This window comes from Lutra lutra, chromosome 14, assembly GCF_902655055.1.
Source record: "Lutra lutra chromosome 14, mLutLut1.2, whole genome shotgun sequence".
NCBI lineage: Eukaryota > Metazoa > Chordata > Mammalia > Carnivora > Mustelidae > Lutra > Lutra lutra.
The window spans coordinates 14,560,387-14,587,372 of record NC_062291.1 but is presented as its reverse complement, the minus strand read 5'-3'; the positions used below and the strand labels follow the sequence as shown (position 1 = coordinate 14,587,372).

Below are 26,986 nucleotides of genomic sequence, written 5' to 3'. Positions count from 1 at the left end.
AAAAAAAAAAAAAAGAATTTGTCTTAAGTGAGACTCATAGGCATGTGAAAATATGTACGACACACAACACAAATAGTGACCAGAGCATGTTTGTGTGATGGAAGGAAGAAAAAGAAGGGAAAGAGGGTGTGAAGGAAGAGAGGGAGGGAAAGAATGTTCTCATCAGTATGGGACTGGTGGACTCATTTATGGCTGAAAACTATGGCATTAGTTTAAGTGATGTTTTCAGGTATATTCACTGGAAACAAGACAGCAGGTTCCAGAACAGCTTTATGGTAGGACCTCATTTATAAACAACTCTACATGAAGATAAGTGCCTGGACACAGAAAATGCTGTCTGTAAGGACGGTCATTAAATTTTTAACAGGTTAATTGTGTTAGCTGTGTTAGGAGCTTCTCGTTTACCTGTTTTGTTTTTTGAACTTTTCAATATTATTTGAATTTTTAACAAGCATATATCTTTTTTTTTTTTTACATCAAAGCTAGTTTCTAAAGTTAAAGAAAAAATCTGCTTGAAGAAGCAGTGTTAAAGCAAAAGACATTGCAACATTGCCCTCTTTCAGTTTCTTAAGCAAATCACGATTTCGTTCAGAAAGCCATCTCTTCTTTAACAGTCAATGATTCCGTTTTCAGTTCCAGATAAGTTTAAGATGATCATGGCCATTCCCTAGGCCTTGCCGAAGACTGGGCAGAAACCCCAGTTCAAGCCAATCAACACATACCATTTCCCCAGCAAGTGCTTTGGTCCAGGAATGAGTATGTACCTCCATTGACCCAATCGAAACCAAAAAGAACTTTTATTCCATGGTTAGAAGAGAGGTTTTCTCTTCTGCCGTAGATGTGGGGAGAAAAGGACACCCTTCCTTTAGTGCTGATTGCCATCTTGCAAACATGAGGGAAGTCAATCTAGCAGATGGAACAGAACAGAGAGAAACAGAATTCTGTTGTGGGAGAGGGTGTGATTTTGTTGTAATTTTTTATGATTACCAAGTATGTTCATGGTAGAAAAAAAATAAAAGTGTATAAATAGAATAAAAACAGTAAATAGATAAACAGAATAAACACTCCCTGTAATAATGCCAAACAGAGAAAAACCAGGGTTAACAATTCAGTGTGTTTCACTTTGTCTTTTTACTGGGACCCATTTATTTTCACAACTACAATCATAAAGAATATGCAATATTAAATGCTGATTTTCTTAATCAAGATCATGTACTATGAGCTTTTTCCCACATTAAGTATTCCAACCCAACACACTGAGTTGATGCATAATATTCTATTGCAAGTAGATCTCAGAATTTATTTAAGAATTGCAACTCTGAATTTTGGAATTTAACAAGTAATCTTCAATGTGAATCATAATGTGTGGAAATTCTTCAAATGAAGAATAACAAAGCCAGACTTTCTATATAAAAATGGTAATATATAATAAAAAGGTGTAATTGTTAAAACTATACTACTCATTGGGTGGCATTGACTAGAATAGAAGAAATAGACCAGAAATGATGTCTAATGAAAGGAATATCACAGTGACATGTTCTATAGACACAAAGAATAGCATCTTCTCCTCAGGTCAAAGCCAAAAAAAAAAAAAAAAAAAAACCCACACAAAAACAAAAACAAAACCTGTAAATGAACATGGCAAGGAAACAGTTAAATAAATGAGGGTACATACACGCGTTCTTGTCTTTACATTTTTTTTTAAGATCTTATTCATCTATTTGGCAGAGAGAGACAGCAAAAGAAGGAACACAAACAGGGGGAGTGGGAGAGGGAGAAGCCGGCTTCCCACCAAACAGGGAGCCCAATGTGGGACTTGATCTTGGGGCCCAGAGATCATCACCTGAGCTGAAGGCAGACGCTTAATGACTGAGCCACCCAGGCATCCCTCATTCTTGTTGTCTTAAAAACCTACCACATAGACCTATATAGGGTCATAAGAAGATTTTCAAGACCTATGAGGTGGAAAACTCAAATCCCAGACCAATAAAAAAATCAATAAATAAGTTACAAAATTTTATCCATGAATACTTAGAGGAGTACATGAGAAGAGGTGTGACAGTCATAACTCTTCATGGAGGTGGGCAGGGAAGGAAGTGAACAGGACTCACTTCCTACTGCTGTCTGTGTTTTCCATGTCGTGTGAGTTTTTACAGCAAGATTTTTTGTTTGTGACTTTAAAGAAAATTTTTTAAAATGTCAATCTTATATTTTTTTAAAAATCTGATAAAATTATCATCAGTGAAAAACATCTCAGGCAGGCAATTTCAGTACTGACTCGGAACATCAGAAATGCCAAGGCGAAATGTTCCAGACTGTCCAAGTGTGGGGAAGGGTATTGTATCTCTGACATTGGCTAACTGTCTCACCATTCAAAAAACTTAGTGGTCAGTCCAATGGGAAACTAGAATTTTACCCAATCATAATTTAGTGGGTGCTCCTGAGAAGAGCTAGAGCTAGCAGTTGGTAGGCCTGTGTACACTTGAGGAAAATATAATTATTAGTTAATGGTGGATATTTAAGCATAAAATGCATATGAGATGCAAAAACAAAGATTTCATGTCACGATTACCTACCCCGCCAATGGGACAAGAGCTATTGGCATTATCACAGGACTCTCCTGTGTTGATGCAATGTGGGCCAAGAACATTGGGGGACACGTCTCCCAGGTTTGATGAAGCGAAGGCTGCTACATACGGCCCCTGCCAAAAGAAACATCCAAGTGTCTTTTATTTCTTATTTCCATAATGATGTCCATTAAAAATGCAGACATTCAGTTCACTCTGGTGAACTGTTCAAATCATTCGCAGACAATTAAAAGAAGGAGGTATAACATTCTGAGAAAATTTCTGAAAAAAATTCACACGGCAGTCTGCATACATATTGTTACCCATGATATTCCAATGATCAATAAAGCCATTTCAAGTAGGAGAGTTTCAAACCTGTGCCACAACAGAAACATTTTTGACAAGGAACACAGCCTACAACAACAAATTGTAAAATGCTGACTCATCAAGCTATTCTCATATGGTATCTGGAGCTCAGAGATTTTCCTTGAAAAATAAATATCCTACTGGCTTAAAAACAGTATAGTGAATCCAGATCTTCCTTTGGCAACATTGAACCTAAATATAGCATCCACCACCCAGATCTCCCTCTGTGTAGCCTCTCTCTTATCCCTTCAACCTGAAGCAACAACACAGAACGTTTCTGAGTGGTGCAAGACCCTAACCTCAATCCAGCTAGCTGGTCTACCATTCCACTTTCAGTGTCTTCAGTTTTCTTAGGGAGAGAGAAAAACAGGTGTCGGAGATCATATGTCTCTTTTTATACCAAAAAGATAACCTATCTCACATTGCCTAGCACCCAGTAATCATAAACAGAAACTTCCTTTCTTTTCCCTAAAACTCAAGCTCAAATGAAAAAAAAAAAAAAACAGTATTGGGTCAACAAAGAGCTTAAAGATCATATCAAATGTACATGGAACCAATAATTTTTATATCATTATACACCTTTTAGATAGTTATTCTACTCAAGGGTCTGGGGCTCTCATCCTTTTCTATTCTTCTCCATTTGGGACTTGGACACCAGGGTCAAACAGAACAGGGTCCCCCCACCACCACCTAGCTGTCTGTAGTCGGTAATTTACACAGTTTTCTGAAGTACATGGACTGAGTTTTGGCCCCCTCTCTAATTCCAGCCCTCATTGCATTTCAAAGTTAAAAAAAAAACAAGTCTGGGGCATTAGGGCTGTCTCTGACTTTGGCCTTAGCGAAGGAAAGTAAGACAAACTCCTTGAAAGGAATTTCGCCATTAACAGGGAAATCCAAACCAGTGAAAAAGATGCATCACCTTGCCCTCAGTCGGGTTCTTAACACTATTCAGAAGGTGCTTAATACCTCCGTAGCTCTGAAAACAGAAGTAAACATCAACACAACTTATCCTATTTCCAAGTTGGTCAAAAACTATTCCATATTGCCAAAATCCTGAACTTGTCCTTCCTTATCCAACCAACTGTAACTGGATGAAACCATCCATAGAAGTAGTATTTGACACAGTTAGCCATTTTTAATTTCTCTTTCCCTGTCAGGGAGGATGGAGAAATCTTCTTCTCCAAGCATGTGAGTATGTGATGTCCATGATAACACTTGACACTGAGGATTTGAATCAGCTATTCTTTATTATTATTATTATTATTGTTATTAATATTATTATTATTATGTTCAGTTAGCCACTGTATAGTACATGACTAGTTCTTGATGTAATGTTCAATGATTCATTAGTTGAATCAGCTATTCTGAGCATGGCATGAATGGTGATAAGTGGGTGAAGAAGATGCTTCCAATGACCCAAATTCTCACCTGTCCAGGTAGATAGCCTTTGTTCTTCTCTTGCTCAAAAAGGTACGAGGCATAGCCCACATTGTCGCTATTGACGAGATGATTGCTGTTGTTCATGCTGACCGGGTGGATGGCAAACCAGCTGTAAAAAGAATAAAGAGCCAGACAATGGGGGCAAAAACAATGACTGGGAGCTTATGTTTTCCCTAGCAGGAAAGGAAATTCGTTTTAATAAGAGGCATTCCGCATTTAGGTTCTTTCATTGTTGGGGAGCCCAAACGACTAGTCATATACTCCAGAAGTCTGATCATTTACTGAAATTTAAAATACAAAGCTCTATTTTTATAAATGTGTCATCATCATCATCATCCTCATCATCGTCCTCAGTATCACAAGATTTAACAAGACCCAAGACTGGTCAGTGACCAGACGATATGGCTAAAACGCTGTATAGGCACAGACCCTGTCCTTTAAGACAGGTGCACATAATAATTATTAAAATCAATCCTATCTAATTCAGTAGACATTTACTGAGGTTCTGCTGTGTGCCAAGCACAGAATAAACTCAGTTTATGCTCAGAATCTTGCAGAAGACAAAAATGTAAACAAATGGCTTTAATACAGTGTGGCAAATGTTATAAAGAGATAGGCATAAAGTGTTTGGGGACTGCAGATGACTAGCAATTAATTCTTAAGGGCATTCCAGGGGAAAGGCACGACAAAGAAAGCACAGAGAGGTGTGAAAGAGGCTATTACACATAATTTGATGTATCCTTGTGCATAGTAATACCTCGTTTAAGTGTAGAGCTACACAGTTTACCAACTAATTTCACATGTTACCTTACTTGAACTTCACAACAACCCTGAGAGCTAGACAGTCATTCCCTCCACTCCAAGGTGTCTCAGAGACGCAAAATGGAAGCCCAAGACTGAAGTTCGCATCTCGGGAAACCTTGTCCAGTGGCCTTTGTAGGATCAAACCTCCACACAGGTGAAAAAGAGACCTACAGAATGGAGAGCTATAAAGCAAATTCACTAGAATGAATGTTCAAGAGAAGATAGACACCCATTCCTAAAGTCTCAGGCCAATTTAAGATTTGTTAAAAAAAAAAAAAATCCTTCATTGATGTAAGTCTTGCTGAAAGCTTTTTAAGCATCTCAGCTTACATTCCTACCGAAGTAATAGCGCTCAAAGCTGAACATTTACTTAATGACTAGGGATGTTTCTAACCCTCAAGGCTGTCATTCAGGATTCAGTCCTCATTGCCCACCTGATGTATATGTAGGTCAGAGACGGCCAGCACCACACGCATGAAAGTTGGGCAGGCAACACGGATGGGTTAAGCTGGTTGATGGAATGGGGACTGGCATGAACTGTGGATACCTGGAGGCATGGTTGGAAGACCGTGACCTCTACCATGCTGCTTATGAGAGTCTAAGCCAATGCTGCCAGCTCTTGCCTACATCCATGGTTTTGTGAAATGTTTATCAATTTAAAAACTCTTAAAGAAGTAAAGGGCATGAGAGGGAAGGATTAGGAGGCTGTGCAAAATGGGGGAAAGGGAGTAGAAGACACAGGATTCCAGTCATGGCATGAATCAGTCATTGGTGTGAAAGGCACAGCACAGGAAATAGAGTCCATGGCTCTGTAACAGTGTTGTATGGTGACAGACAGGAGTCACACTTGTCATGGGCATAGCACATGGCATACAGATATTGTACATGGCATCATTCCATTGTATACCTAAAATTAATGTAACATTGTGTGTCAACTATACTCAAATTAAAAAAACAAATTGAAAAAAAAGAAGAAAAGTAAATAACAGGATAAAAGGAGAAGAATGGTTACCAGAGAAGAACCTTCAAACACATAGGCAGCAAATGTAGTTTGTGAACTCTTTGGATTCCGATTCAAATAAAAGGACTGTGAAAACTCTTTATTGGTACAAACAGGGAAAACTGAATATAGACTGGGTTTGAGATCATGTTAAGAAATTATTGCTAATCTTGTTGGTTATGATAGGGGATTGTAGTTATACTGTTTTTATGTTTTTACTGAATAGAGCTACACACTGAAATATTTATGAGTGAAATGATTTGATATCTGGTATTTGCCTTTTTTTTAAAGATTTTATTTTTTTATTTGACAGACAGAGATCACAAGTAGGCAGAGAGGCAGGCAGAGAGCGAGACGGGGAAGCAGGCTCCCTGCTGAGGAGAAAGCCTGATGCGATGCGGGCCTCCATCCCAGAGTCCTGGGATCATGACCTGAGCTGAAGACAGGGGCTTTCCCCACTGAACCACCAGGTGCCCCCTGGTATTTGCTTTTAAAAGTCTTTTAAAAAACAAAACAGAAGTAGAGGAGGGATGGAAGAGAGTAGCAGAGAATTGCTAATTACTGAAGCAGAATAAGAGTTGCGTGGAGATTCATTAGGCTAATTATGCTAAATTGGCATATATTTGAAAATTTCCATAAGAGTTTTTTTTTTTCATGTTGACATCCATTTTGAATTTTTCTTTTAAACAGCGTTAGGCCAAATCACCAGTCTAAAGCAAAATTCAATCCCCAAGGTATGTATTTGTTACGATGTAAAGGGACGGAAATTTAGGCTAAAGGGAATTCTAAGATCATCTCCTAGAAGTTACTTGCAGAGTTTCTATATTTAAAAAATAAAAAAATTTAAAAAACCCTTACCCTAGTTTCTTTGGAGTGTGTGTGTGGTTTGTCTCCTTCTCCTAAAACTCAAGTGCCAGAGAAAATTCTAGTCAACTAGTATTTTCCAGGTAGCTGGGAGTCTGTTTTTGCAGTGTTACTCCATCTAGTTTGGAAGGGAAAGGGGGTAGAGGCCATGACAGCTCCTTGGCTCCTGGACCAAAATACTTGCATCTGATAGGACTGCGGGGTCAGCCACATTCAGCCAGACTGCAACCTCTCCAGTGTGAAGGAAACCTGTAGAACAATTTTGTCAACAATGGCTATCATTTAGCACTGATTAGGTGAAGGATTTTATGCTCAGGATCTCATTTCATTCTAACAAGAATGCTTTGAGTCAGATGCTATCATTGTCCTTATTGTAAAGCTAAGGAAATGACCTCTCTGAATGAGGCAGTAATCTGACCAAGGCCACCCCCTTGTAAGTCAAGAAACAGGTCCATGAATATCCAGGTTTGTCAGATCACAAATCCCAAGTTCTTATCTGTCATGGGATACTGGCTCTGTTCCTCTGTTTCATTCACTGGCTCATTGAGTACACATTTCATTAACTTTGATTCTGTGCCAGGTGCTGGAGACATGGAGATGAACAAGGCGTCATCTTGTCCTTGAGGAATGCTTCACAGCGGAGGGGACATCTGATCTGGGTCTTCAGAGATGGGTAAGAACTTGGCAAGGGGATCACTGGAGAAAACTCATTCATAGCAAAGGCGTGGGGATGGGAAGGGGTAGAGCAAATTTGGAGGATGGATAGTTAATCTGGCCACAGCACAATGGGTAAAGGCGGGGAGACAGGACATGGCAATTGTTCTATTCATTCAATCGGCATGAATTTATTAGTAGACAAGCATGTGGTTGGATTGTGTTAAATCCCAATGAACACAGAGAGGAATCAGGTATGTCCCCTACCAACAAGGAGCAATAATATCTGGAGAGAAAGCAAATGCTGAAAACTGTGATCTGTTAATTAGACTAAAGACTTGAATTCTTATTGTTTTCATGTGTTTGCTTTCATTTATTTTAGGCCTTAGAAAATTAACAGAATTTTTTTCTCTATGAAACTGAAAAAAATAAGTATTTGAAAAAGTTATTTGATAGTTCAGAATAAGAAGATGCGATATATTTCCTCCTCTGGCCTTTAGAATATGTGCTATTGAAATGTCAGGCTTGTCACAGCAACCAAAGTACTATGGCAATAGATGAATTTTTATAGAGATACACAGAAAAGCAATCATTCTTAGTTTAAGAAAGCTGCACTCATAATTTATTTTATCTGGTCAAAAAAATGTTCTTCAAAGCAAAGTTCAAAAGAGAAAAAGAAAGGTGAAAGTGATTTCAAAAGAAGTTAGAATATGGATATAAAAGGATATAAATGCCCCTATTAATAAAACTCTAAAGGGGCGCCTGGGTGGCTTAGTCATTAGGCATCTTCCTTCAGCTCAGATCATGATCCCGGGGTCCTGGGATCAAGCCCCACGTCGGGCTCCCTGCTCAGCGGGGAGTCTCCTCCTCCCCTTCCCTCTGCCTGCTGCTCCCCCTGCTCATGTGTTCGCTCACTCTCTCTCTCTCTCTCTCTCTCTCTAATACATAAATAAAATCTTTAATAAAATAAACACTTCTAAATAATGATTAGGTCACAGCTAAAGCAGGGCCTTCTGGGGTTAGCAGGATACAATCAAGGTACCAGGGAAGGTCAGAGGTTTGAGATTTTATCCCAGTCTGTAGCACAGTTAGTTAAAATTTCTGGGTCTCTGTTTCCTAAGACTGAACAGTAATAAATTTTGACTATGCTTTGTGACTCAATACAGAGCAAATTAATATAGACTATTCTAAGTATTCTCTCCTCCTGGGTCACTGAGGCATTTTCTAGGGACTCTTAATTCAGACACTCTGTGCTTCTTACTCAAAAACAGAAAAAGAAAAGCCAGATGTGAAAATGGAGCTGCTTCCATATTCTAAAACAGTAACAAACCTGCCCCAAGTGCCATTCTCTCCAACCTGGGCCACCACGTCCAGCATGAAGGTTGTGCCTTACATAGGAATGTGTTCCAAAGGGGTAAACAGAGGCTGAAATCCAGTCCTTGCCCGGCTCACGGAGCTCGGCACCTCAGTCAGCCCAGAGAAGGGAGCGCCTGTGTATGCTGTGTACGAAGGTCTTATGCACTAATGGCAGCCCTCTCCACCCTAAATGTCCACCAATGGGGAAGGAGAATATTGTACATCCATTCAAAGGTAGTGTTCACAAAGATATGTAGTAGTATGGGATTCTTTGAGGTAAATACAATATAGGAAGCTGTAGTGGGTTGAACAGTGCCCCCCCCCACCATATTCACGTCCACCAGATCCTCAGAACGTGACCTTATGTGGAAATAGTCTCTAGAGATATAAACAAGGGAAAGAGCAAATGAAATCATATTGGCCTGGGTTGGGTCTTACATCCAGTGACTGGTGTCCTCATACCAAGAGGAAAGGAACAGAGAGATGCCCTGAGACATCGAGAAGCAGGCAATGTGAAGAGAAGGGTCTACAACAGAAGCTGGGGGACACATGGAACAGACTCTCCCTGACATCCAAGGGAAACCAACCCTGCCAGCTGATTTTGGATTTCTGGCCTCTTGACATGCGAGAGAATCAATTTCTGTTGTTTTAAGCCAGTCAGACTATAAGAATGTGTTAGGACCTCCTTAAGAAAGTGCTACAGAGGCCCTATGTTTTAGCAGCTAGAGTACTAGCTCTAGACTCAGACACAAATTGCTTAATCTAGTGGAACCTCAGATGGTTGTAATCCTGACCCCGCTGCTGTAGCTGATGACGGTGATGGTCAGGAGAAGGGGGAAAGAGATGCAAAGCTCTGTGTGTGTGCATGTGTGTGCGATAAGATTAAGACAACACTAAAACACAGGGTGCATGTGAACCTGGGTATATGCCACCCACATCATATGCACATGAACTAATGAAAGGAAGAAACCTTGCCCTCCTGTGGCAGAATTGGTAAGAATTGGTAAGGGCTTACCAAATACCCAGAATCATCTACTTCCCCATCTCCCTAGCAGGATGGGACCTGTGAAGAGCTCTGGCCAATCACACAAAAGCAAAAGGACCACCCAATTTTTATGGGACTTTGCGTGTGGGGGAAATGTGCACATTTCGAGTCTTTAACAGGTTATGCCACTAGAATTTCATGGTCTGTCTGCTGTGGCTCCCGTGCAAATTACCCTAAACCACACACCCCTTTTCCCCTCCCTTTACAGTCCTCACCCTGCCCCACTACAAAGTATCTGGAAAGGAGAGGAAAGAGTGTTTCATTGCTTTATACTAGTAGGACCCAAAGGACAAGTTGAATTTTTAAACAAGCAGACGCAGTGAATACGAACCAGACTGCTCGGATAAAAGGAAGACCATGAGCTCTAGCCAGGGGAGCCTTCCTGAAGTTACAGGTGAACTCGGTGGCCAGCATCCCCCAAAAATCTTTCTACCATTTCTCTTCCATTCTCAGCTATTTTTGTTGTATTTTTTATATTTTTATTGTAATATATTTTAATATTTTTATTGTCATCTGGGACTTTCATTCGAAAGTCCCAGATGACCCTCTCAATAATGTTATTGGGGAGATAGCTGGTTTCGGGAGGTCCCAGTAAGTCAAAATTCTTATATCGATCTTCTTATATGCAATCAAAATTCTTATATCCTAAAGGGCATGCTAAAGCAATCAACAAAGGCAGAACAAGAAGTGGCCCAGAGCGTATCTTCTAAAATCCAGCCCAATGAACCAGGAACTGAAGGAACTGAAAGGAAGACAGACGTGATTTGGCTTTTGGGATCTATTATTCAGAATAATCGGGGGCGCCTGGGTGGCTCAGTGGGTTAAAGCCTCTGCCTTCGGCTCAGGTCATGATCCCAGGGTCCTGGGATCGAGCCCCACGTCGGGCTCTCTGCTCAGCGAGGGAGCCTGCTTCCTCCTCTCTCTCTGCCTGTTTCTCTGCCTACTTGTGACCCCCCTCTCTCTCTCTGTCAAATAAATTAAAAATATCTTTAAAAAAAAAAAAAGAAGAATCAGATAGCAGGATAATACGAAGATGGACAAAAACACGGAGAACACCCCACTCGTGTTTGGGTAACAGGAGTGAAAATGAGCAGAAACCTTCCAGAGGGCCGTTTGGCCACTTATAAGAAAAGGGGTAGTAACCAGCAGTCCTTTTGAGCCCAGCCATCACACTTCTAGGCATTCAAGCTTAAGGAAATCACTGGCAAATATACAAGATATCTGTTCTGGAATGCTTATCGCGTTGCATTTATGATGGCAAAAACTGTAAACTAAGTATCAAAGGATTGCCGATTTGTTGAGTACCTTGTCATACATACAATGGGCTATCACCCAGCCATTTAAAATGGTGACTTTAAAAAATACTTAGTAGCATTGAAAGGTGCTCATAAGGTGCTTCTAGATGAAAAAGTTACCAATGGTATACAAAGTCTCACTTTTTCAAATAAAAAAAATGTATGGATATGGTTAGGAAAAGATATAACAAGCTATGTAACAAAATGGTAATAGAAGCTATCCTATCCCAGAATTACCAGGTGATTTTTAATTTTCCTCCCCTTTTTGTTTCTTGTTTATTGTTGAAATATTTTAAATGAACATTTTGTCATGAACAAAAGAGAGGAGATTTTAAAAACCACTTGAGGGACGCCTGGGTGGCTCAGTGGGTTAAAGCCTCTGCCTTCGGCTCAGGTCATGATCTCAGCGTCCTGGGATCGAGTCCTGCATCGGACTCTCTGCTCTGCGGGGAGCCTGCTTCCTCCTCTCTCTCTCTCTCTCTGCCTGCCTCTCTGCCTACTTGTGATCTCTGTCTGTCAAATAAATGAATAAAATCTTTTAAAAAATTAAAAGTAAAATAAAAAATAAAAACCACTTGATACCACCCCAAGGGTGAAGTCTGATGTAAACAATGGACTTTGGGTGATAATGATGTATCCGTGTAGTTCACTGAATTTACGTTGTATACCCTCTGGTTCCAGATGTTGATGGGGGAAAGGACAGGCAGATGGTATATGGGAAAATCTCTGCACTTTTTGCTTCGTTTTGTCGGGACCCTAAAACTGGCCTAAAAAATAAAGCCCATTAAAAGGCAAAAAGTTATCCCAACCCTGCCACAGGGTCCCCCCCTGCCACCGTCTATTAGGCAAAACGATCCCATGGCTAGCCAAGCTCAAGGGCTGGAGAAAGCCTCTCCATGAAAAGCCTTTTCATGGGTCCTATCGAGGTCACTTTGTACAGAATACATGTGATAAGAGTTTTTGTTGCCGCCACCCTTGGAAATTATTATATTCCATTATTTTTTAAAAAGGTTTTATTTACCTATTTGATACAGAAAGAGAGAGAGCACAAGCACGGGGAGCAGGGAAGGGAGACACAGGCTCCCCTATGAGCAGGGAGCCTGATGCAGGCCTTGATCCCAGCACCTTGAGATCATGACCTGAGCCAAAGGCAGACACTTAACTGACTAAGCCCCACAGGTGCCCCTATAATCTTCCACTCAAAGATATTTTTTTAAATCTCTATCAATCTTAAAAGGATAAGAGAGGGAGAAAAGACATTGAAAAAGAGAGACAAATAGCACAAAGTGAAAAGATATCCCCAAAGTGTAGATATGTAATAATCATAATTCCTAAAAATAGACTAAACTCACTTATGAAACGATGAAGATTGTCAAAGTAAGAAATAAAGCTATACGATACTCATAAGGGATACCTCTAAAATGTACGAACAAATAAAAGTTGAAAGAAAATGATAGAAAAATATACCTGCAAATTCTAACCTGTAGAGAACCAAGTTAGTGATGCTAACATGAGAATACAAAGTTGTTTTTTTTTTAAAGATTTTATTTATTTATTTGACACACAGAGATCACAAGTAGGCAGAGAGGCAACCAGAGAGAGAGAGAGGGAGAAGCAGGCTTCCTGCTGAGCAGAGAGCCCGACGTGGGGCTCGATTCCAGGACCCTGGGAACATGACCTGAGCCAAAGGCAGAGGCCTTAACCCACTGAGCCACCCAGGCGCCCCGAGAATACAAAGATTTTGAGACAAAAATAAAATTATTACCAGTTGTAAAGAGGATCACTACAAAACACACACACACACGCACACACTTAGTAGCCTTTGGAGAGACACTGTTAATATTTCTCACAGGACTTGATCCTTTGACCCTGAGATCATGAATTGAGCCAAAATCAAGAGTTGAATGCTTAACCACTTAACCGACTGAGCCACCCAGGCACCCCTATAAACTTTTGGTTTTAATCTTTTAAATTTAACAATTCAAATTAACAAGCATGATTTATATCTGTCACCAGTCAGCTATCATCACACTTGTCATCAAAGAGTGCTTAGTAGGGAGCTTCACTTTAAACAGGGACAGACCAGATGCAGGACAATCGCTCACCACACAGCCCTAGGCCTATCCTCTACTGGAGAGGAACAGTACAAGTGCACTGACAGGAAGTTGGAGCAAGAAGACGGCATCAACATAGATGAGGCGGAACAGGAAGAAGAAATTCAGGACATAGAAATAGAGAGTGGGGTTTCACAAACCAGAGTTGACGCTAATGGAGAAGGTATTTGTGCCAACAAAGATGAGAGGAAGTGGAGAAAGGAGAAGTCCAGAATGGCTGGTGAAAGGCAGTCACTGAGCGTTCCTTGTTTGCTCCGTGAATGGGGTGAGGAGACTAAGGGGCGAACACAGAAGGCAGAACAGACAGACCTGATCGTTCAAGAAGTCACGCTCACAGATGGTAGAGAAGATTTACACATGAACACACACCCTACAACCAAGTTCTATCAGTCACCATCATCCAAATAAATTAGCTTAATGTCATAAATCGGGCTTCTCTAAGTGTGTACGCCAATTATTCAAATGGGATGAACAAATCATCCTATTGTTTTGTAACACCCCCTCAGGGTGCCTGGGTGGCTCAGTGGGTTAAGCGTCTGCCTTTGGCTCAGGTCATGACCCTGGGATCCTGGGATCAAGCTCCACATCAGGCCCTCTGCTCGCCAGGGAGCCTGCAACCCCCCTCTCTCTCTGCCTGCCTCTCTGCATACCTGTGATCTCTCTCTCTGTCCAAAAAACAAACAAACAAATAAACAAAAAACACTTTAGAAAGAACCCCTCACACCACCCCTTTCTGCAAGAATAAGAAGGTCTTCAGTGTGTAAAACACAAGGGGGTTGAGCAATCATTCAGAAATTTGCTTAGACCTTCCTCACAGCTCTGGTGACGAGAAGCCATGCCGGACAGAGCCCAATAGGGCTGACAAGATAAGAAAAGGAAGAGGAGAGTCCGTGGCCCTCCTATAAGCTGAAGGAGGAGAACCCGACAGGGGAGAGAGGGAAGAGCAGGGAGACCAAGCCTGTGCTGGTGCCTGGAGCTTGAGGAAAATGAGCCTGGCCCCCCATACACCCCAAGACCCCACCCCACTAACACCCAGAGCCTCAGGTGCAAGGGCTACTGGGAGAAGTGGCTCGCCACCAACCAGAGCTGCCCTTCAGATTATCTGCCCACCCTTATGACTTTCCTGTGGGTACAGACATTTGAAACCTCAGCTGGCTTTCTCCCTTCAGAGTTCCCTCTCACCCATGGTGTCCTGTTCCAACAGGATCTCGCAAGACTTAACATTGTGTTCCCCATTGGAGGACAGACTCCTTCTTTGGGGTGCCTTCCAGAGCCGCCCCAAAGTGGATTTTGTGAATGCCACCCAGCTTCCATTTTAATTCAGAATTCAGAACGTCCCAAACATGTCCTCCACATCTGGAGACAAATCATTTACTGTTTCTGTATGAGATAGCGTCAGGCAAAAAGAAACACTTTCCTGGCATAGATAGACCAACCAAAGCAAATGGTGCCCTCATGAATGCAAAGAACTTAATGACTTATGCAATAGGTTCACACACATAATTCTATCCCATTTTTCAGGTCACCACTCTTCCTAACCCTTCAAGAGCATCCATCTCCCAACCCCAACTTAAAACACTTTAATGATTTTCCCTTCCTCCTGGTGTAAAGACCAAAACCTTTATCATAGCATTTACTCTCTACTACTCACTTTGACTCACAACACTCTCTCCCCCGCACTCCAGCCACACAGGCCTTCTATCAGCTCCTCAAATGGACCACAGGACTTTTGCACATGCTTCTCCATCTACGTTAAATGTTCCTTCACCACCACCACCTGCAGCCACCTCCCCCATTTTGCACTTTAATTCTCACCCTTCCGTTGGTTTTTAGCTCCATTGTTACTTTCTTAAGGAATCTTTTCCCAGTCTCCCCAACCAGGTCAAGTCCCTTTAAGAGAGCTGCACATACCTTCCTTTCATAACACTTAACCCAATTATAATTATATAATCATACAGTTATAACCCGATTATAATTATTTGTATGACTATTTGGATACCTTTTGTCTCTACCAGGAGATTATAAATTCTGTAAGGGCAACAACTCCCATCTATTTCTGCTCATCAGTGTATCTATAGTGCTAGCTGAGTTCAGGACACATATACTCTACAATATTTAATGAACAAATGAGTAACTAATAGCCTGAAGATATTAGATCCACATTTGAGAAATATGGAAATTGAGTATCTGAGAATTTAAAGGATTTGCTCAAGGAGCACAGGCATGGGGATTTGATTCCAAGGTATTTGATTCCTGATTTCATAGTCAGGAAATGCACCATTCCAAGGACTGGGGAGTCCTGCATGCCACATAGTAGGTACCCAGGGCAGACTTAGGGAATGAAGAAATGAAAACAAAAATGAAAGTAGCAGAGAATCAATTGTGGGCTTCAATATGATTTTCAGTGCAAAGAGAATAGTCTCGGCCATGATAACAGACAGATTGCATCCCCTTTCTAGGCCATAGCTGACCTTTGAACTAGATGATACCCATGCTCTGCAAATCTGAGATTCAGACTCCTCCTACCTTGGGAGTCTGCCTAACAGCAGGCACCTACATGTGGCGGCTGAGTTACTGAGCAGCCCAGACTTGACTTTATGCTTTGGATCATTTTTAATGCATTCAAAGACCAATTATCATGATGCAACAAGAAGCAATTGCTGGAGCAATTATATCACGGAGAACATATGGCAGCTACAAAAACAATAGAAAGTTATTGCACTGTGTTAACGCCTAGCAGATGGAGAAGAGCTGTTATAACCTTGACAGTTGACCCTGAGACTTCTAGATATGTCATATAGTCATATGCAAGGAAGCAAAGAACATCTGTCAAAAGGATAATATGTTTTAGCTTTCCGTTGGCATTGCTAAATGATTCGGAAACTAATAAAAGGGAATCACGAACGGTCTCAGTCATCTGGCCAGGAGTTAGGCAGAAACGACAAGGAATAATGGTCCTTCTCCCAATAAATGTGGGATTCTCGTACTAGTCACAGATGACACGCTTGTGTCCTGATGGTCTCTGCACCAAATGTCCCACCAGCATGACTCACAGTCTGGAACTAGCTCACCTTTTCAGGTTCATCCCTAGCCCCCTGTCTGATAGTCACCCATACTCCGGCCTCACAGCTCACCGTGTTTTCAGGACTCCGTGAGAAATCCCCCGGGTCCTTCAGATCCAATATGAACGTCATTTTCTCTATGAAGCCTTCCACGTTGCTCCCGCATCAGTGCCAGCTCCTTCAAATTCCCACAGCATTTATTCATGCCCAGGTGGTAACACTCGTGACCATGTGATTTATGTTATGATTCCTTGTCTGTCTGTCTCTGTCCCCTGCCCCAATCATCCCACTGGTCAGGAATAGGACCTTCCAGATAGGAACCATGCCTTATTCATACCCCCAGCACACAGTCGCAGCCCTGATATTTAGAAAGTCTATTGAGTGAAACACCGGGCCGGGGGCACTGATCAGTAGATGAATTAATCATTAGTGGATGGATGACTCCTATTATGTCAGCCTGGAAAATAAAGACTATTTTATCAGGGACTTTCTAGTGACCTCACCTGAAACCCAAAGAAGTAACTCCAACGCTGAGAATGTCAAGCACTCTGATAAGCCAGTAATGGCGTTCTTTGCAAGTATTACCTCATTTAGTCTTGAAACGATCCTATGAGTTTCAATGGAATTCCCAGTCTCAAATGGAATGGCTGAGGTGTAAGTAGGTAGGTTACTTCCCCCAGGCCTCAGGGTTAGTAAGTAGAAGGTTAGGATTTGAACTCAAGTCCTAAAACCTACATGAACACTAGAACACTGCATCACCAGGCTGACCCCCAACTAGTTATAGTGCCAGTCCTGGTCATGGTCTTTCATGTTTTCATTCACCTCTTATTACTTTTTCATTCACCTATTATTACTTATTACTTTTAATTAACTGTGAATTTGACTTCCATAGAAACTTTCACGTACTGCCTTCACTAACACTTATTAGCAACATTTTGAGGGCTCACCTCATCCCTCATTTTGAAAGCAAGAAAATCAAGACTTAGAGCAGTTTAGTAACTTAGCCAAAGTCACATAGCTCATCACAATGAGAACCCAGAGTGACCCCAGGCCACTTAACCGCAGGGCCCGTGCGCCATCTTGTGCTCCCACTGGGCATCCTCCATCACTTGGAATCCGCATATCAAGGCATCGGCACTGTTACCCATCCAGTAGCCGAGACGGTGCGATTGCAGGGACCAAATTCACACGTGAATGCTAATGCCTTCTTTTTGAAGAAAACAAAATCCACGTTCTCTTACATATAAAACGGGACTCAAATCCATGCCAAGCTGTAGTTTTTGCCTCGATTCTGCTTCCATCACTAGTTAGCACTGTCCTACGTTAGATGTCACTTCTTTCTTGTAGGAAAACACAGGTAAATCATCTCGAACCCACCATCCCATGCCTGGTCGGTCAGAGCATTTTCTCATTTTACCCAGAGAGAGTGGTGCATCTCATTACAGGGGGGAAGTCCCGTATTTGACGTCGTGAGAGAGGAACAAGCACTAGCATGGACTGAATTGACTGAATTCTTACATCACACGCCAGATGCTATGCTGCTTTCTGCACGCAGTTCCCCCATTTACATCGTCCTTTAACTAACCCTGTTTTCCTGCTGTGGAACTGAGCCCTGGGAAGCTGAGAATCTTGCCCCGGGGTCCACGGCTGGATCCCAGATGGGTCTGATTGCCATGTCTGGACTCTTAACCACTCAATAGATTCTCAACCCCTTCTGCCACGATTCTAGTCTCTCCCTCCCCCCTTCCCCTCCGCAGGATTCAGGAAAGTTATCCAGACAGAATGAAAACCAAAAAGAAAAAAAAAGGTGAACAGAGTACCTGAGGAGGCCCAGTTCAGCTCCATTCAAATCTTGCATCTTTAGGACGACCATTTCTTTATCAGTATTTGAAGAATACCTAGTCAGCCAAACAAAGAAACTCAGTCTCACTTCTATTTCAGAGCCTGGCCCTCCTGTGTGACCAGCAGTAGAAGCTGACACAGAAACCAAAACGCCTTTCTGTAAGCCAGGCGCCCTGACAGGCTGACAGTCTCACGAACCACACCAGGGACCCCATTCCTCTGCTAAAGAAATGGTTTGCAAATGCCACCAGAGTCAGAGGCATCAGGCCAGCCAACGAGAGGTGACGTGTATATCTCTATGTCTTACACGTGATCCTCAATAACATACTGGTATTTCTTACAAAAAGGATCTGACCTTGAAATTTCGACTCAGATTAAATTCTAATAGAATCTCTTAAAAATAGCAGGGACTGAAAAACGATCTGAGAATTTTGAAGGGGTGGGGGGTGGGAGGTTGGGGGCACCAGGTGGTGGGTATTGTAGAGGGCACGGATTGCATGGAGCACTGGGTGTGGTGCAAAAATAATGAATACTGTTATGCTGAAAAAAATTAAAAAATTAAAAAAAAAAAAAGAAAGGATGAATACCCAAGTTTTGTAGCAACATGGACGGGACTGGAAGAGATTATGCTGAGTGTAATAAGTCAAGCAGAGAGCGTCAATTATCATATGGTTTCACTTATTTGTGGAGCATAACAAATAGCTTGGAGGACAAGGGGAGATGGAGAGGAGAAGGGAGTTGAGGGAAATTGGAAGGGGAGGTGAACCATGAGAGACTATGGACTCTGAAAAACGATCTGAGAATTTTGAAGGGGTGGGGGGTGGGAGGTTGGGGGAACCAGGTGGTGGGTATTGTAGAGGGCACGGATTGCATGGAGCACTGGGTGTGGTGCAAAAATAATGAATACTGTTATGCTGAAAAAAATTAAAAAATTAAAAAAAAAAAAAAGAAAGGATGAATACCCAAGTTTTGTAGCAACATGGACGGGACTGGAAGAGATTATGCTGAGTGTAATAAGTCAAGCAGAGAGCGTCAATTATCATATGGTTTCACTTATTTGTGGAGCATAACAAATAGCTTGGAGGACAAGGGGAGATGGAGAGGAGAAGGGAGTTGAGGGAAATTGGAAGGGGAGGTGAACCATGAGAGACTATGGACTCTGAAAAACGATCTGAGAATTTTGAAGGGGTGGGGGGTGGGAGGTTGGGGGAACCAGGTGGTGGGTATTGTAGAGGGCACGGATTGCATGGAGCACTGGGTGTGGTGCAAAAATAATGAATACTGTTATGCTGAAAAAATAAAAAATTAATTAAAAAAAAAAATAGCAGGGACTATGCAAAAGCATTCGTGACCTGCAGCGTAAAGCGTTCTTTCATGTCCTTTCAAGGGGTGTCAGATTATGTTTTCTAAAAATCAGCTCCTTTGAAATCTACTGAAAAGTACACAGACAAATGTAAAAGGTTAAGTGGTCACATCAAAACGGAAATATTCTTTTCCCACGTTGTAGTAGGCAAGTGCTTCTCGTCTGTTGCAGACCTGGTTCAGCACGTTAAAAAAAAAAGACAAATAACGATCTCCCTTAGTTGTTCCATTCAACTCTGCTAGTTTTATTTCTTGCTTTTCATTCCAGTTTCTTTACCCTTTTATGTCCTTTCTCTTGCCACAGTCTCCTGGACGAAGATGATTTCTTCTGAATGACATAATAAAAGGAGCTATTCCTTAATTTAACAAATATACGCTGCCCACACTTTGATCTCCACTATACAGAAGAGGCTGAGAGCCCATAGATTAGGAACAAGTAAATAACCAAAGGTCACACGGTTAGGAAGAGATCAAGCTGAGATGAGACCAGAGTCGTGCCCGATTTCAAAGCCGGGAGTCCTTCCGACATTGGCATTGACACCTGCCCCCCCGCCCCAACAGCCAGCAAAGCACCCAGACTTGTGTGCAGGTCCTGACTTGGTATTTCTGCCACTCTTAAACTCTAAGCATGCTTCAAATTTATCTTAGTTTTAATACTCCTTCAGGATCCCACCCCATTCCTTGAGGAACAACTGTGTGCTTAGATTTTGTGACTGACGGCTAAAGGAAACACATGATCTGATTCCAATCATCCCCTCACCTGGCTCGCTCTGACTCGGGATTCTGAAGGTAGGAAGAAGGGCTTCGGTTGATCTGGGCACCTTCCACAATTCCTTTGTTGATAAAGATTTTGCCTGGTTTCATATTTCTGTGCGCCATCTCGATGCTCTGTGGGTTAAAGAGAGAGAGCGCGAGCAAGTTGTGAATTTAGAAATCCTGGTGGGGTACGGACTTAGTCAATACAAAGACAAGGATGCTGTGGACAGTTTCCTTGGTCTCCAAGCTACCCCTGCTAGGGAGGGTCAGTCACTCTGGGGGTGCACAGTTGGCCTCGGGGCTGAGACACAGAATTGCTGGGAACCCAGGAGCTCATACTGATGGGCACCTGAGTGTCCTACGGCGCCCATGTCAGGCACCGTCCTCAGGTTCAGGGGGCCAAACTGGGAGCGACTCCCCCAGCACTGGACCAGAATTGGTAACATGTAGGCGTTTCTCCTCCATACCTACTCCATCCACCCCACCCTCTGACGCAAAGTTTTTTGGAACTTTTCTAACTCAAAACCACAATAAGCAATATATTCTTCATCACAGCCTAATATCCCTCGACATGTGTGTCCTAAAACAGACGTCCACAAGATGAACTACATCCTTATGATGTGTTTGGCACCATGATACTCTCTGATCTGATCTCTGATCTCAGGGCGTATCGCAACCCACGAAATTGATTTCACGCAGCCAAGCATGAACTGCGGGGCAGAATCTAAAAAACATTGTTTAAAGACATGTCTGGGGGCGCCTGGGTGGCTCAGTCAGTTCAGCGTCCGCCTTCAGCTCAGGTGATTGCAGGGTCCTGGGATCAAGTCCCACATTGGGCTCTCTGCTCTGCAGGGCGCCTGCTTCTCCCTCTACTCATTCTCGCCTGCTCATGATCTCTCTCTCTCTCTCAATTAAAAAAAAAAAAAAAAAAAAAAAGACATGTCTGCTTTTGCTGACTAGATTGCCGGGCTTAGAGAGTAGCTTCATGAGAAAAAGCAGAGAGAGACTACATTTCAAAGGCAAAAGCATGAAGAGAACACTAGAAAGGATTCTGTGTGAGAGCTGGGGAGAGAGGAGTAAGAGGCACCCAAGTCAGCAACAGCAGGGGGTCTGGGCGTTCTGGAAGGAGCACCATGTCATCTGCAGTGACCATTGAGGATGTGGGTGAGCACTGAGGGTGTGTGTGGAAACAGGATCCCCCGTCATTGTGTCTGGGAAATAGGAGGCAAGATTACAATTACTCATAATTACTTTAGGGTCCTTGATGGGTTCCTTTCCGTGTGACTTAGCACAGAAAACAGACCGCATGGGGCCCTCTGTGTTACAAAGGTTATGACCGTCCCTTTAGACAACGGCATGAGGCTTCCTGCAGAGAACTGTCCTCTCTCCATCAGTCGGTGCCTGGGAGACCAGAAGCTACATGGGAATCAGGAACGGAGGCAAGGTAGGAGCAAAGACGCTCAGCCCGAGATCCTAGAAGGACTCTCTCCCTATCACAGCAAACCACTCCTGAACCCTCTGTGCCTACCTTCACGATGCCAGTGACCATGTATTCAAAAGTTCGATTGCTGAACCCTTCGCTGGCGATGACAAATACAGTGTACTGGAAAAACCCCGCTGGCCCCGAGTGAGTGTGAGTGCCACTCAGGACGACATTGTCCCTTCTGTACAGGGAGCCGTATTTACTCTGCAGTCTATTCAGGACCTACAGGAGAAAAGAAAAAAAAAATTAGAACTAAGAAGAGGGATAACAGAACAACTCACTATGGAAAAGGCTCATCGCCAGTCCCTATCAATGACATCCCTGGCGGGTGGCCCTTCCCTCCAGGCTGGAGCCCGTTGCCATGGTAACAACATCAACACCAAGGGTCCCTGCCAAGGCCTACATTTCATGGCTCCTCGCTCTGTGCAAGCACTGGGTTGGGTATCACACACATTATGTTGTTTTAGAATCTTTGTAACAACCCCAACAGGTAGGCATTTTTAAGCTTCCAGCTGAGAACGCGGAAGTGTCCAGAAGATAAATACCATGCCTGCTGCTCTCCTAAGTAGCAGGGCCACAATGCAGATCCATGTCTCGAAAGAAAGAGTGCACTTTCCTATTCATTATTCCACATGTAGTGTTAGCGTCCAGGCACTGGTCTGAGCACTAGGGATAGGTGAGGTTCCTACCCTGACGAAGCTTTTTTTCTTAACGGGAGAGAAATGAGCAAACAGAGAAGTGTATAATATTACATTAGATCATGCAGGGGTGAGTGCCATGAAGAAAAATGTTTCTGGGTAGGGAAAGAGAGAGTGACGGATGTCAGCGAGGAAAACCACCTTTCAAAGCGTCATCTTCCATCAGAGGCTTAAAATGAAGAGCCTGAGCTGGTCAGGCAGTGCACAGGGAAAAGTGAACAGAGCGTGAACAGAGTGTGTCCAGGCCTCTTTACTGCCTCCTGGCCCAAAATGAAGAACTCAAAACCGGACACATGGGGTCACACTTACTGGTCTGAGGGAAGCCAGCTGCCATGATGTAAGGACACCCCAGCAGCCCTGTGGGGATGCCCCATGTGGAAAGGAACCCTCTCGTTAGCACCAGCTTGCCGACCCCTCAGACCTGTTGACCCTTCACCTCAGGAAGCCTTCCAACACCCACAGCCTCAGGCAGCCCGGGAGTCCCACCTCACGACACAGCAGGAAGGTGTGGGACTGCAGTTCTCACCTCAGTCGGAATCACCCAGCCTGGCCCCCTGGGATTCCGGAGCCACAGAAAGGACAGGACGAGTGTGGGTTTAGGCCCCTGAGTTTTCCAGATGACTTGTTGTGGAGCAGGAAATAATGCACACAGAGAGACCGGGGAGTGCGCACCGAACAACAGCCCGTGAACATCTCATCATGTGTGATAACGTGTGCTTGTGGGGCATAGACATGTCGAGAAAACGACAGAGAGAAATCCCTGATGGTGCCGGGCACCTGTTTCTGAATCTGAAAGTTGGTGTTATCGTGGCTTCCCTGGGAAAGGTGTTCTGACTTTTTTTTAGGCCAAAAATCATTAAAATGATCTCACGGGCACCTGTCAGTTCCAACTCTTGGTTTCGGCTCAGGTCATGATCTCAGGGTCCTGAGATTGAGCCCCTGGTTGGGCTCCACGCTCAGCAGGGAGTCTGCTTGAAGATTCTCTCCCTCTGCCCCTCCCCCTGCACACTCGCTCTCTCTCAAATAAGTAAATAAATAATTTTTTTTTTAAGTGTCAAACCCAAACCAACCTTCCTCGACATAGGACACTATCACCTAATACCAGGCACAGTGATGAAGTCTCTCCTCTGGCAGGAACGGTGAATACCACTTACATGAGGACCCAGTCCTACTTACTGGTAGCTGCTCTCAGACGCAATGTGTTGAGAAGGATTCTGAATCCAAATCTGGGCTTAGCAAAACAAGAAGGCCTTTTTTGATTCGCAGTCCTGTCTACCTCGAGAATGGCACAGATGGCAGTGTGCTGGGAAGCTGTCATGCAGACAGAAACGAAAGCCCCCCCTTCGAATTGTTCACCAGTGTCTGACGTATAAATACCCCCACCACAGTCCATTTCAAGCTACCAAAATCTAACAACGAGCTCAGCAAGTTCCTGAACATTTAACAGTCAGCCCTTATGAGCTGGTCCAAGCCAGTTCCAACAACACCCCGGAGCAAAAGGGCGTGGCGGGAACTACGGTACGTATACCCAACACACATAAATACATCCATCCAACCTCTTCTGTTTTAGGTGAAGAGCTACACACCCTCATCCACTCGTGTGGCCATTGAATGAGGAAGACCTTACGAACCATCCTGCCTTGTGAACCAATCCAGGCTCCAAACGCTGATTGCTAGGTTACTGCAAGCCAATGTGGAGAGGAAATAGGGCATGACCAGACTAACTCCCTCTGACAAGTAGCCCACATTCTCCATCCCAAGAAGTTTCCATGTCGTTTCTGTGGAACCCAACTCCAGCCCACATGTTTCGTCGCTCTTTTACCTTCTTCCACACAGTGATGACGACACTTACAAGGAAGAGGTGTCTGTTGGGAGCGGGTGGAAAGGTCACTGAGGGGGTACCACAAAACTCACTACAAGCCTGGCACTACGCCCATTTTTATTCCCAGAGAACTATGATGTTAGGATTATAGAAGTCAGTGCCTATCTCCTTATTCTCTCAGGAATCAAGCCTTTAAGCAGATAGAAATTATGGCTCTCGGGGCATCTGGGTGGCTCATTGGGTTAAACCTCTGTCTTTAGCTCAGGTCATGATCTCAGGGTCCTGGGACCAAGCCCTACATTAGGCTCTTTGCTCAGTGGGGAGCCTGGCTCCCTTTCTCTCTGCCTGCCTTTCTGCCTACTTGTGATCTCTCTCTCTCTCTCTCTCTCTCTGTTAAATAAATAAATAAAATCTTTAAAAAAAAAGAAATTATGGCTCTCATGTTTAAAAAAAAAAGACTACAAACAGCTCACAGCCATTGTATCCTAAACTATACTCTCCAATATGAAGTCCAACACATGGGACTTCAAGAAGAAGGGAAGAAAAACTCAATCATCTAATGACAATGCCTGCGGGTAATCATTATAATTAGTAAGTTCCCTATGTCAGGAGAGGAGAGGGTTTGAACAGAGTGAAGAAGTTGTCCGAGGGTCTATAGCTCACCCCTCTGTATTCAGTTTCCTAATACTGATACACCTGAGTTCCTGCCACGGAAAGATCTGGCAAGCCGCTCTGTTCTCCTGTCCTGCCTCACTGCTCAGGGATCTTCCCGAACCTTCGTTCCATGCTGGAAATTTCATCAATCCTTACAGCTGAGACTGAGAAGCTGCCTAAAACCAGATGTTCTAAAGCAGCCTAAGAGCACCTATTTTGCTACATTTATTTTTCACGCCTGCGCTTGGGTTCATCTGGGTGAGAGAAGTGGGTTCGTTGGTAGGCCTTCCCGGTTGGGTCTCAGACCGCACAGGGAAGTAGAAATCGGAAGAGTTGGACAAATGCTGGGTGGACTGCTGACTTCACAGCCTCTGCAAACCAACTGTCTACCTTTGGACACCACCCCCAAAAGTCCACCTCTGAGTCTCCCGTTTCTTCTCATGACCCCACCATTTCCCCGTGAGAAGCACGGCCGACACTCTGGGAAAGCAGGAAGCGTAGTGGTAGCGAGTGTGGGTGCTGACGCCCAGAGGCCGTGGGTACACCCCGCCCAGCCACTTCCTAGCTGGCTGCCCGTGCACGGGTCACTCGATCCCCTGCAGCTCGCTTTCCCAATCCGTTCAATGACATAATGATAACATCTCCCTCCTTCGGATGTTTGGAGGATTAAACCCATTCATGCATATGAAGTAATCAGGGCACGACTCATCGTGGGGACTACGCAAGTGTCAGCTTTTATTTCTATTCACTCCCAAATCTCACTAGCATTTAATGTGACCTCCTACTGCCATGGAGTCTCGCTGCCACCCATTGATTTAAGACCTTTGTGCCAGCCTCACATGGCACAGGAGAAATTTCCAGGCAGAGTTGAAATCCTTCTTGCCACCCGAGTTTCCCTTTCTAGTTCGCTCAGGCTTCCGACCCACCAGAGAGCTCCCGCGGGTTCCATCTCCTGCATTTGAAACACCCGAGCATGATTGCCAGTTTCCCACACGGACCCTCACCGGTACAGCCTTGGCATTCATGGAACCGAACTGCTAATTTGTGTCCTCACCTCCTGCCCCAGTCTGGCATCAAACATCCCTGATGCCTCATCCTGGAGCAAAATTGGGTTTGTGTTACTCCTCCACTCAGAAGTTTTCAAAGAATCCCCAGAGCTTACCAGAGTCAAAATAAGCTGGCATCCCAGGCTCTCTACAATTATGAGCAGCATCCATTCCAGGTGTATTCCCAATTACGTGCCCACATGTGTCCTAATGGCAGCAATCCCCGTCCCTGCAAAGGACAGTCTACATTCCTCCCTGTGTCTCCATGTTGTCACACCGTCTCTCCGTTTGATAGCTCTCTCTCCCCATGTTAGCCATTTAAAATTCTTCCCATTCAGATAAAGAAGATGTGGTATACATATATACATGTGTATATAACATATACAATATTCCGTTTTATATATATGGAATAATATACCATTAGATGCATATATATACATCATATATTACATTATATATAAAATATTCCATAAGAAAATGCAATCTTGCCATCAGCAACAACACGGACAGATCTAGAAGGCATAATGCTCAGTGGAAGAAGTCGGTCCAGAGAAAGAGGAGTACCAGATGAGTTCATTCATGGGTGAAATGGAAGAAGCAAAACAAACAAACACTGAGAAAAAAAGGACAAACCAAAAAACAGACACCTAGCTATAGAGAGCAAACAGAGGGTTTCCAGAGGGGGAGGGGTGGCCTAGGTCAAGGCCACGAGCAGCCCGCTCACTATGGTGCACACTGAGTCATGTGCAGAATTGT

General features: G+C 43.4%; 1 protein-coding gene across 3 annotated transcripts in view; it reads right to left on the bottom strand.

The window, feature by feature from the left end:
• ASAH2 (N-acylsphingosine amidohydrolase 2) overlaps positions 1-26,986 on the bottom strand; it is a 70,071-nt gene that overhangs the window by 33,249 nt on the left and 9,836 nt on the right. For all 3 annotated transcript variants that reach the window (XM_047702952.1, XM_047702950.1, XM_047702951.1), the window contains exons 5-9: positions 22,056-22,232; positions 20,532-20,659; positions 18,388-18,465; positions 4,362-4,482; positions 2,577-2,702 (exon numbers count right to left, since the gene is read on the bottom strand). In XM_047702952.1, the coding sequence (XP_047558908.1) occupies positions 2,577-2,702; positions 4,362-4,482; positions 18,388-18,465; positions 20,532-20,659; positions 22,056-22,232 (630 nt within the window). The remainder of the gene's footprint in view (positions 1-2,576; positions 2,703-4,361; positions 4,483-18,387; positions 18,466-20,531; positions 20,660-22,055; positions 22,233-26,986) is intronic.